This window comes from Eublepharis macularius, chromosome 9 (genome assembly GCF_028583425.1).
Source record: "Eublepharis macularius isolate TG4126 chromosome 9, MPM_Emac_v1.0, whole genome shotgun sequence".
Classification (NCBI taxonomy): Eukaryota; Metazoa; Chordata; class Lepidosauria; order Squamata; family Eublepharidae; genus Eublepharis; species Eublepharis macularius.
Window position 1 is genome coordinate 3423565 of NC_072798.1, and position 12465 is coordinate 3436029.

The 12465-nt window shown below is 48.1% G+C and overlaps 1 protein-coding gene across 1 annotated transcript in view; it reads left to right on the forward strand.

The window, feature by feature from the left end:
* The window catches only part of IRF5 (interferon regulatory factor 5), a 51914-nt gene that overhangs the window by 26064 nt on the left and 13385 nt on the right, over positions 1 to 12465 (forward strand). Inside the window, exons 2-4 of the mRNA XM_054989416.1 lie at positions 5384 to 5587; positions 7302 to 7491; positions 9518 to 9564. Of these exons, the coding sequence (XP_054845391.1) occupies positions 5414 to 5587; positions 7302 to 7491; positions 9518 to 9564 (411 nt within the window). The 5' untranslated portion in view covers positions 5384 to 5413. The remainder of the gene's footprint in view (positions 1 to 5383; positions 5588 to 7301; positions 7492 to 9517; positions 9565 to 12465) is intronic.

Sequence of the window (12465 nt, forward strand, 5' to 3'; positions counted from 1 at the left end):
CCCACTGAGTTCCACCACCTCTTTTCCCAGAAAAAAAGCCCTGTTTATATCTAATGCTTCGCTTATACCACAAACTTCATAGCTTCGTCACAGCATCCTTATGTTACGAATTGCTTAGGTTCTGTTATCTGGGCACGTCCCATCATGGCATTAGAGAAGTGAGGAATTACTTTGTTCGACTGGCATTGTAGACTGCTGCTGTTTGGGGAGGCTCTTGACAAAGCATATCCGAAACAGGAGCGTAGCTGGCATCCCTGTTGAGCTCTTCACAGCGTGGGGATTCTTCCTGGCGGAATTGGGGGTCCCTTCCTGACCACAGTTGGGAAGTCATCTGTGCTGGAACCACCTAAGCAAAGAACAATCAAGAGTGAAGTAAAGATTCAGAATTACATGGGATGGATCCAGGAACTTTTGGGACTCCCATCCTTGGCCAGTTTGTTCATCTAACTGATTGTAAATGTTTCTACTTCCACTGTTATGGTTTGTTAGTGGATATGAACGAATAACCATCATCTATGGAAAGCATTAGTTATTTTTGTAATGAATATAATTTGTAATTTAACAGATTGACTGTGCTATTGTGCTCTTTAAATTGTTGAATTTCTTTATCAGGTTGTTGTAACCGCGGCAGGTTCTTTTTCTCCTTTAGGTTCTGTTTCAGCATTTCTTCAACTCTGTGTTGGATTCTTGCTCATGCTCTGTCTTTTTAAAACTTGTATTTATTTACTCTATGGCATTCTGTATGGAAATGTTCCTGATACTGATTGTACTGATCTCTCACTGTGTAATCCGCCTTGTGTCTCAGTAAGAAAGACGGACTGAAAATGACATGTGTGTGTGTTTGGGGGGGTGCCCTCAAGTCATAGCTGACTTATGGCGACCCCTGCTGGAGTTTTCATGGCAAGAGACTATCAGAGACGGTTTGCCATTGCCTGCCTCTGTAACCCTGGTCTTCCTTGGAGGTCTCCCGTCCAATTACTAACCAAGGCTGACCCTACTTAGCTTCTGAGATCTGATGAGAACAGGCTCACCTGTGCTATTCAGGTCAGGGCATAAATGACATAAATTAAATAAATTAAATACATCTTTGGGACTGTCATTCCATGCACCCGCTACTAGCCAAGGGCTTGTCCCCCAGTTCTTGGTGAGTGAGTTGAAGCGCAAACTCAAATTTCGTTTAAATTGTTGTTATACCTTTTTGATGTTTTGCTGTAGTTGTTTGATGTTTTGGGGGTTTTGTCCCTGTGAAATGCTTTGGGGTTTCATGGCAGGTAGCCGTGCTCACCTGTAGTAGAAGAACAAGATTCAGGTCCAGTAGCACCTTAGAGACCAACTAGATATCCCGGCTAAGAGCTTTTGAGAGTCAGCGCTCCCTTCATCAGCTTGGAGGAGAGTGCAGCTAAAAAGGCAGAGTGTGAATAATGACCTGCCAAGGACTTCATTTGGGAAGGAGGCAATCGTGATCCGTCTCTCTCCAAAGCTGGCAACTGGATTGAAACCTTCCTGGGCTCACAGCCAGGCAGCTCCTGCCGCCTCTCGTCCACTGGCAGGCCTGGTGTCCCTCCCTCCCACTCTGGGGCACAAACCTGCACAGCCGGAGCCTCTGCCAAGATCCCTGCGTGGGCATGAGCGGCGGGCAGGCCACGAGCCTCTCCCAGCCAAGCGGAAGGAAGCGCCTGCCCTGTATTCTGGCCCACGCTTGGATGCCTGATGGTGGCCTATGCAAGCGAGGCCACAGGGGAAGGCGTGCTGTCTTAGAGCTGGTGTGGGATACGGTGTGTGCTGTGAGCCAGGAAAAGGAAGATCCTGAGACTATAGGCTCAGTGGCAGAACCCATGCCATGTAGAAAGTCCAGGAGTTCTGTCGGGTAGAGAGGATCATGGAGAACAAGACAGCCTCTCCCCATATATTCCCCGGAGGACTCTCCGATCAGGGGACAAACAGCTGTTGGTGGTCCCTGGCCCCAAGGAGGCCCGCCTAGCCTCAACTAGAGCCAGGGCCTTTTCAGTCCTGGCTCCCACCTGGTGGAACGCTCCATCTGCCGAGAACAGGGCCCGGCAGGACCTACTATCCTTTCACCGGGCCTGCAAGACTGAGTTGTTCCGCCAGGCATATGGCTGAGGCTGGGCTTCTGCCGGCCTGAAAAAAAAGGGGTGTATAAAATCTTAACCCTCCCTGTGAAGGCTGTCCACCATCCTGTTTTAAATGTGTATTAATAGAAATACACTGCTGTTTTAATGTCGATGAATTTTTATTGTATTTTAATACGTTGTTATCCACCCTAAGCCCACCCGCAGGGAGGGCGGAATAGAAATTTGAAATAAATAAATAAATAAATAAAATAGCAAATGCCCTTGGACAGCATATCTGACCAAGGGAGCTCTGACTCTCAAAAGCTCATACCCTGGGCATCTTTAAGGTGCTACCGGACACGAATCTTGCCCTTGGAGAGCAGTTTCAGTGGACGCTACTGGGCTAGTGGGTCCCATTGCCTGACTCAGTCGAAGGCAATTTAACTTTTATGAACGTGTATCCCCCATCTCAATGAAAACGTTTCCGAGGCACGTGTTCCTAAATGCATCCACTGTGTCACTGAGGCCTGCCTGCCCCTTTTGGCTAACAGCATCAACTCCTTGGGACGTCCTGCTGGTATCTGCAAACAGCTGGGCTTTCTTAAGCGCTCTCCCTTCAGGGTGGGACAGTCTGCTCAAGACAGCCTGCTGGGGCTCCTTTTGGCTGGTTGTTCATGAAGCCTGCCTGACTCTGTGAGTTATTTTTCTTAAGATCTCAGTATAGACAATTGCATTTCAGGTCAGATTTATTTTTTGGACTTGGATTTTAGAATCTTGGGTTTTGGTGAAGTCTCTAAAGTTGTGACAAGCACTGGCTTGAATCATAAAGCACCCCCCCCCTTTTTACACAAAGGGGGTTTGCTTTATGATTTTTTTTCTTTTCGGTTTTTAGGAGGGGTGGGATAAAAATGTTTGAAATGAATAAAGTGCCCCTAGGCGAGCTGCAGGCTTGGATCCAAAGAAGTCCCAGCAGAACTTAATAGCAGGAACAGACATTTCCCACCTCCCCTCGCCCACTGCACCCCCTCCGTCCCCAGGGTTGCAGGCGATGTGGGAGTCTGCCCTCCGCAGCAAGAACCAGGTTGAAATCAAAGCCCTTATCTCGGAGCCATTCCCCTCGTCTCTAAAATGGCGATAATTCCAGTCAGCCTTCCGGCATTATTCTAGGTATATCCAGAATCAGGTGTGTGCTCAATTGCCGTGTGCTATATACCTTACACTGTCTTTGGATGGTGTGTATTATAATGTGGTCGTAGATCCAGAGGAGTTAGCTGGAGTTGCAAAATAGTAAAGAGTCCAGTAGCACCTTTAAGACTAACCCACTTTATTGTAGCCTAAGCTTTCGAGAACCACAGCTCTCTTCATCGGAGGCATCGTCAGCTTTCGAGAACCACAGCTCTCTTCGTCAGATGCGTCTGACGAAAAGAGCTGATGAAGAGAGCATCTGACAAAGAGAGCTGTGATTCTCGAAAGCTGATGATGCCTCTGATGAAGAGAGCTGTGGTTCTTGAAAGCTAAGGATGCCTCTGATAAAGAGAGCTGTAGTTCTCAAAAGCTGACGATGCATCTGACAAAGAGAGCTGTGGTTTTCAAAAGCTGACGATGCCTCTGACGAAGAGAGCTGTGGTTCTCAAAAGCTGACGATGCCTCTGACGAAGAGAGCTGTGGTTTTCAAAAGCTGACAATGCATCTGACGAAGAGAGCTGTGGTTCTCAAAAGCTGACGATGCCTCTGACGAAGAGAGCTGTGGTTCTCAAAAGCTGACGATGCATCTGACGAAGAGAGCTGTGGTTCTCAAAAGCTGACGATGCCTCTGACGAAGAGAGCTGTGGTTCTCAAAAGCTTATGCTACAATAAAATGGGTTCATCTTAAAGGTGCTACTAGACTCTTTGCTATTATAATGTGAGAATTCTCCTCTGCTGGGACATTGGGATGAACATCTGGAGAGCTAGAAAACCCTCCAGTTTTTATTTCGTATCGGAGTGGTGAAATTTACTAGACAAGGGTTGGATCCCAGAGATACGTTCTGCGAGCGGAGGTGCTTTTTCCTCCCTTGGAAAGGGTTCGCCAATGCAAGAGGAAGGCTGCTTTATTTCCATCAAGGGAAGAAAGCACTTCCTAAATCCAAAAAAAGGCTTGGGGTGGTGGTGGTGCTGTGAAGTATCTCTGTACTGATTCACATCCTCGTTTTTTTAAAAACATAAACCATGTGCATGAATAGAGGTGCACATTTTGCTTTGTGGTGAAATGATTTGCATCTGGAAGACCTGTGGGGGGACACAACATTTGCCCCCTTTAACCCAGGCCCTGAGGAGGACAGCAAGGTCTTGGGGGGTTGGGGGTGGAGGCGAGTGTGTTTTCTCCCCCCCCCACCCTCCGCCGGGTGTTTGGATTGCAGCTTCTGTCTCAGTACTGAAATGGTGGATTTCAGTTCATGCCATGCTTTGCAAAGAAGGAAGGGTGCACCTTTCTTGAGCAACAGAAATCACTTCTGGCTTGGCTGAATCAGCTTCAGTTCACCTACAGGAGGAGGAAGAAATTACCTCTCTCACCCTGTCAGCAACCATGCAAAACACCATGTGCCAAAAATTACCGCCTGATAACCGTCTCCATCTGTCGACTACCTTCTTTTGGACTGTGTGGTGAGGCTGCTGCCAGGTGTCCTTCGTGCACAATCCGCTCCTCTTGCCCTTAGGAGACAATTTATTTCCTTTTTATTCACCTCTCCCTGCATGGCTCACTCTTCCTTTACTTTATCTTCACAACACCCCTGTGAGGTAGGTTAGGCTGGGAGAGGCTGATTGGCCCAAGGTAGGCCCACAAGATTCATGGCAGAGTCCAGCTTTGGAGCCAGATCTCCCAAGGCCTAGGCAGACAATCTAGCTGCTACTGGCTCTGAGGGCCAAACTACAAGTGACGCCTGACACTAGTTGGACACTTGTCAGCTTCCTTCAAGTTTTGATGGGAAATGTAGGCAATCCTGGTCTTGCAGCTTGGCTCTCTGACTGCTGTCCAACGGACTTTTCAACTGTCACTTGTCCTACATTCCGCCAAGCTGCCTACATTTCCCATCAAAACTTGAGGGAAGCTGACAAGGGTCCAACCTGTGTCAGGCATCACTTGTAGTTTGGCCCTCAGTCAGCAGCCACAACTTGGCAGCTCTTCTCTCTCAAAGGTCAGCTAGTCCAGCAACCTTCCATACATACAAGCTGAGAAAGGCAGAGAGCATTGCAGAAGAGCTGCACCCGACTTCTTGCACTGTTTGGCCACATTTGTGTGTTCTGACGTTCCCCCCCCCTTTTCTTTTCAGGTTGGGGTCCCGGCAGCCAGCCGCGTCGCCATGAGCTCCCAACCTCGTCGCATTCGTCTGAAGCCCTGGTTAGTGGCGCAAGTGAACAGTGGTCAATACCCGGGTCTGTACTGGGTGGAACCTGAGCGGAAACGCTTCTGCATCCCCTGGCGCCATGCCACGCGGCACATCCCCAGCCAAGAAGACGAGAACACCATTTTCAAGGTCTGTGAGGTCCGGGAGGGCCTGGGCCAGGAAGGAAAGGGGGCACGGTCTTGCTGCTCAGTCTCCCCCCCACACACACACACACACAGTCTCTCTATGCGAGAACTCTTACACGAGGACACTCAAGTGAAGAGATATGCAATGTTAGCCGGGAAGCGTAGTTCAAAAAGACAGAGACAAAGGCTCTGACAATTTCCCCTCTCTACAGAACTGCAAAGATTGTTCCCCTGCGGGTTTGTTAATTTCATCTTTGCCTGGGGAAGGGGAGGTGCAGGGCTTTTTTTCAGCTGGAACGCATGGAACGGAGTTCCAGCACCTCTTGAAAATGGTCACATGGCTGGTGGCCCCGCCCCCTGATCTCCAGACAGAGGGGAGTTGAGATTGCCCTCTGCGCCACCGCACGGAGGGCAATCTAAATTCCCCTCTGTCTGGAGATCAGGGGGTGGGGCCACCAGCCATGTGACCATTTTCGCCTAGGGTGATTTAAACTTTAAAAAACTCCCCCCTTGTTCCAGCTGCCCCAAAGTGATGTCATTGTGCGGTCCTGAGTTAAACCACCTCTTTTCCCAGAAAAAAAAACCTGCAGGTGAAATTGACAGAGCCTTGGAGGAGGCAAAAGGAAATTAACAAACCCTCTGAGCAGTGATCTTTGCCTGCTTTGTAGAGAGGGGAAATTGACAGAGCCTTTGCCTCTTGTCTTTTTGAACTACGCTTCCCGACTAACATTGCGTCTCCCTTCACTTGAGCGTCCTCGTGTAAGAGGTCTCGTGTGGAAAGACTAACAGTATCCTGCAAACAGCTGCCCAATGGCTCTTTCCCAATGGGCGATGCTTGTGAATTCCACCACAGTCAGAACCGTGGGTCCAGTCTGCCGGGTCCGTCTGTTGCAGCCAAAACAACCTATTGGTGCCTGAAGAGTTTGCACCAAATTTTGGCATGCCGAAGCTTATGCCAGAATAGGTTTGTTAGTTTTCTTTAAAAAATTGTTGGCTCTGGAGTTTCAACCAGACTAGAACAAACTGGAAATGGAGCCACACCAGATTCCACTATGTCAGAGCTTCGTTCAGCATCATAGGACCCTGTGCGCATTGAACATGGCGGGCGCCAGGAATGGGGTTTCTGGGACCTTTGATCTGGGTTCACAGAGGCAGGAGGAGCCTGCTTCTGATAGCAGAGGATTTACTGGGGAGGAATTCTACAAAACTGGAGCCATTGCAAAAAAGCAGGAGCTGTTTAAGGTTGCTTCCACGTGGGGGCAATTCCCTGTTTTGTCCATGGAATCCCCTCACCTCTGTCATCCTCCCCCCCCCCCCAGGATGCAAAGAGGAAATTAGCAATCCCTCTGAACAGCCATCTCCTGGGCTCTGTAGAGAGGGGAAATTGACAAAGTCTTCCGATTTCTTTTAAAACTCCGCTTCCCATCTAACTCCCTTCACGTGCGTGTCCTTGTGTAGTTCGTCTTTTGTAGCTTAGCTCTCAGTTCCAGTTTGTAGAAGAGCAGGCGATCTTTTTACTCTCCATGGCTAAGCGGTGTGTTTATCAGTGGCTCCTGAAGATGCTGTTTTTACTACCTTCTCAGGATGTAAATTATTGTTTTAGAGTCTCTTCAAATGAAGCAAGTTTGGGGGAAAAAATGCCTTGCTTCTATATTTGGGTTGGGAGCCTTGCCGGGGGTGGAAAGGTGGTATATAAATGAGTTCCCTGCCTCTTGCAGGCCTGGGCCAAAGAGACCGGTAAGTTCAATGAAGGAGTGGACGAACCGGATCCTGCCAAGTGGAAAGCCAACTTGCGCTGTGCCCTCAACAAGAGCCGCGAGTTCAACCTCATCTACGATGGGACCAAGGACACCCCCATGCAGCCTTACAAGATCTACGAGGTTTGCGACGTGCCGCAGCCCAACGGAGGTAACCAGCCAGCCCGTGAAGACTCAGTGCCGTTTCTTTGCAGATGCTCTCTCTCCTTTCTGGGGCTTCCCTTCTGGCTGCTTCTCACAGTCTTTTGGGGAGGGATGAGGGAGCGCCCTGTGCAGGGAGTAAAATATTGAAGCCGGTATCCAGTCGGACAAAAATGGCTTTCCATCCTTTTTCTCCAGAGAGTTGCAGAGGCTGTATGTTTCGATTCCTGGGGCTGAATCCTGTAGATCCATTCTGCTATAGGTTGATGCTTTCCCTAACTTAAGAGGCCTTTTGAATAAGGGGAAGCTCCATCTGCCAAAGATGGCACTTTCCCCCAGCTCCACGGATCCTCAGGAACCAACCCATTATTTCTTTTTTAATTTTTTTTTAATTCATAGAATTAAAAGTCCAATAAAAAGGGCAGAAAGCAAAAATTTAAAAAAGGATAGTAAAAAACTTACAAGAAGAAGAAGAGAAAACAGCTTAGAAACAAAAGAAAACAATAATACATATTTCATTTCCATTCTTCTCTACAACACTTATCTCTTTTAACAAACATCGTACTTAAAATTTAACCTCTCCAAAATTTTCTTTCCCACTACTTCCTCCCTTCTATTTGTTTTTTCCCAGATTTATCTTCTCAAAAATCAAAGCCTCCGATCATCAAATAATTTTTCCTTGTCTCATGCAGAAAGTCAATAAGGGAATTCCCGTTAGCCAAAAAAGTAGACAATGGCCATTTCTACACGGCTTATCTGCTTGAGTTATGTCTGGGCAGATCGTGCAAAAAACGTGGTAGATCGCGTTTTTTCACGCGAGATTTGCGCGACGTCATGTGACGTCATGTAACCACTATACCAAAGTTAAACATCTGGGTGAGTGGATACGGAGCCAGATTGGTGAAGTGGTTAAGAGCGGCAGGACTCTAATCTGGAGAGCCAGGTTTGATTCCCCACTCCTCTGCTTGAAGCCAGCTGGGTGACCTTGGGGCTTTCACAGCTCTCTCAGAGCTCTCTCAGCCTCACCCACCTCACAGGGTGATTGTTGTGGGGATAATAGTAACACACTTTGTAAACCGCTCTGAGTGGGCATTAAGTCATCCTGAAGGGCAGTATATAAATAGAATGTTGTCCTTACTACTACTACTACTACCATCATCATCATCATCATCATCATGATTCAGTGTGGTTGTAAAGATAAAATGGAGGCAAGGAGAACTCTAAACTTCTCAGAAGAAAGGTGGAATAAAAATGGGATGGCTTTTATTTCCTTCAACTCTCTGGGGGTGGGGGGAATCTCTCTCTCTCTCTCTCTCTCTCTCTCTCTGGGCTTTCTCTCGCTTAAGGAACCCACTTCCTCCTTGCTGGCCTTCTGTCCTGCCACATATTTTCTATCCTTTCAAGCCAAAGCACATCTTTGGGGACAGCCCAAGGGCACAAATGCTTGAAGCAGTCTCATTATAGACCTCAGCAAAGACAGTGTGGTGTAGTGGTTAGAGGGCTGAACTAGGCCTGAAGAACCCCAGATTCGAATTTCTGCTCGGTCCCAATGCTCACTGGATAACTTTGGGTCTACCCCCCACCCCATGTCAGCCTAATGCACCTCACAAGGTTGTCATGAGAATATAATGGAGGAAAGGGAGCCCAAATGAGATCTGGGAGGCAAACCCCCTGGATCATATGCCGTTCCACAAAGGACTCTGAGGCCCAACGTTTGTCTTTCTGTCCCACCCCTTGCTGTCCTGTCAACCTCCTGCTAAAGTTTTGATGCAGCTCACGTTCCTAGTTCCTCGTATTCAATCTTCCCATCTCTCTGCACTGATTCTGGGCGTTCCCAACTGCCAGTCGAACATCCTTTCTGCGACATAAAAGAGCAGATGTTAGTCTCCTGGAAAATCATTTTTTCCCCCTCCCCATAGAGCGTCCCGAGCACATTGTGGAAAGAGGTTGTGAGAGTATCGGTTGGAGATGCTTCCAGTAACGAGCAACGCTTGGCCTTTGCTGTTTCTTACCTTTTCCTGCTCTTTATCTTTCAGAGACTTTTGTCGGAGATGAACCTGCTGGAGGTGAAGAAGAGGAGGAGGTGAGCGTTGGTGTCTCAGCAGCAGCTGGAACGCGGGGGAATGGAGTTCCGGCACCTCTAGAAAATGGTCACATGGCCGGTGGCCCCGCCCCCTGATCTCCAGACAGAGGGGAGTTTAGATTGCCCTCTGTGCCAGCGGCACAGAGGGCAATGTCAACTTCCCTCTGTCTGGAGATCAGGGGGCAGGGCCACTGGCCATGTGACCATTTTCAACAAGGGTGATTTAAACTTTAAAAAACTCCCCCCTTGTTCCAGCTGACCCAAAGTGACGTCATTGTGCGGTCCTGAATTCCACCACTGAGTTCCACCACCTCTTTTCCCAGAAAAAAAGCCCTGGCGACAGGACATGTTTGTAAGCAGGATTACAGTACCAAATAGTAGAGTGGCTTGTGAGAAGAAGCAGGAAAGCCGCTTGATGGGGCCAGCCACAGACAAGCCCAGGGCTTATACATACTCGAGGGACTCTCCAGATAAGCAGGGGGGAAAGTCCTTGTAGATCATCTCAAAGCAAAAGCACCCTGCTTTCTCCCCAGTACAGCCAGATGAGGACTGTGCACGCTTTAAGAGGCATAGACTGTTGAAAGTGGTGGAGAGGGAGGGGAGACGGAAATCAGGTTGTTCAAGTCCCTGAATCCAGGGAGATTTTGGAGATGGGGGTGAGATTTCTCAGCAGTCTTACTTATTTATGTTATTCATAGTCCACCTTTCTCACTGAGACTCAAGGTGGATTACACAGGGTCTCTCTAAATGAGACATCTGACACGTGAAGAACGTGTCAGGAGATGCAATGGTAGCCGAGAAGGGTAGTTTAAAAAGTCAGAGCCGGTGGCAGGGCAAAGGCTTTGCTATACACTGGGGCTGTGTGAAGGGGCTGTGAAATGCAAGAAGGGAAACTTCAGCCCATTAGAACCTCTCTAGGTCCAAATCCAGCTCTGGAAGGCAGCTCCAGCCCATTTCCATTCCTTGCTGCCCTCTGGCTGCCATCCCACCCAGTTTTAGACTAGAGCGGTGAAATTGACAGAGCCTTTGGGGAGGCAAAACTGAAATTAACAAACCCTCTGAGCAGCACCAGCCTTGTATTGTCGAAGGCTTTCACGGCCGGAGAACGATGGTTGTTGGGGGTTTTCCGGGCTGTATTGCCGTGGTCTTGGACAAGGCACCAGCCTTGTCTTTTTAAACTACGCTTCCTGGCTAACGCTGCATCTCCTTACACTTAACGAACACGCGCCGAGGATTCTCATATAGACAGACTCTAGTGTGGGACAGTACAGCCATTTTCAAAGACTTTTCAATACACATGCAATAAGGTGCAAACATGCAAATTTGCAAAGATTTAAAGCCAGCAGAAATCCAATAGAGAGTTGAAGAAATGCTGAAATAGAGCATTTCTTTAAATATTTGAGCATCTCTTGAAATATTTGAAAGGCTGTCATTTGGAGGAGGGCAAGGAGCTGTTGCAGTTGGCAGCAGAGGGTAGGACCCGAAGCAACAGGCTTAAATTACATGCACAAAGGTACCGGCTGGATATTAGGAAAAACTTTTTCACGGTCAGAGTAGTTCAAAAGTGGAATCAGCTGCCTAGGGAGGTGGTGAGCTCCCCCTCACTGGCAGTTTTCAAGAAGAGGCTGGATGAATATTTGTCAGAGATACTTTAGGCTGATCCTGCACTGGGCAGGGGGTTGGACTAGATGATCTGTATGGCCCCTTCCAACTCTATGATTCTATGATTCATTAGCAATTTTTAAGATTGACATAGTAAACAACATAGAACTACCCAAGAGGATTATATTTACAGTGATAGCAGTAATTTCTATAGTCACTCCCTATCCCTTTACCGATGCATCTCTTTGAGTCAGCTTCCCTTGATTTCTTGTGCCCTACCAAACTTGTCAGTCCTTCCAGTTGCTGCCTGAGTAGCTGACCCCAAAGGTGGGCCATCCACAGAGATGGCCAAGGTTTTACTTGGCTGGAAGTGAAGAAGAGGAAACGAGGGCTCTGGCCTCCTCACCCGCCCTCCCACGAACTGACAATATCGTAGAGAGTGAGATTGGGGTCGAGGGGATTTCTCAGGGATTCAAAAGCCCCTGTGATTCTTCGCAGGCCTCCAATCTGTCCCTACATTCAGTGAAGCAATGGATTTTCTCTCCCCTAAAGGGCTGTAATGTTGTCAGGCTTTCAAGCCTTAAGACATGAGGGCCGTTTCATCCAGTCTTGTGTTTCCATTGGAGGCCTCCCAAATCGTGGCAAAGTCCTCCCCTTGGCTCTTAGGTAGACTGTCTCTGCCTGTGGAAGTTCCGTTCTCTGGCTACTAGGTATCGAGTGTGCATTATGACAAACTGGTTCCAACAAACCCAGTAGTGGGTGGTTCCAAACTATAAGCCCTTTGAGCTGATTTTGTGCACGCATCCCTTTGTGCAGTGCTGTAGCGCCCTCCCCTGCAACAGCGACTGACTGCAGCTACAGAGGAAGCTGGGCAGGGGCAGAATGCTGTCAGATGCAATAATGCTTTGATTGCGATTGCATTCAGGGAAGCAGAAGAGTGAAAAGTGGAATGCAGGCATTCCACTTTTCCTCAGACCTGCCTGAGGAGGTCAGGAAAGCCCCCACCCTCCTGGCTTTCCGCAAACGATGGAAAACCGAACTATTCAAAAAGGCTTTTTACTCAGATGGGAGGGCTGTATTGTAGGGAGGGGGTCTCAGATGCTTCACTTAGGGACCGTAGACTTCATCACTATATTGCCTTACATATTGTGGGTTGCTTTAAATATGTACTCCTATATACCACCTGTGCTCCATGTTGTCTAATGTCAGTCCTATAATTGATTATGTTCTGCTTCAGTATTTTTTTTTCTACTCTGCACTGGATTCTTACTAATACTATGTCTTTTAAACTTGTATCTA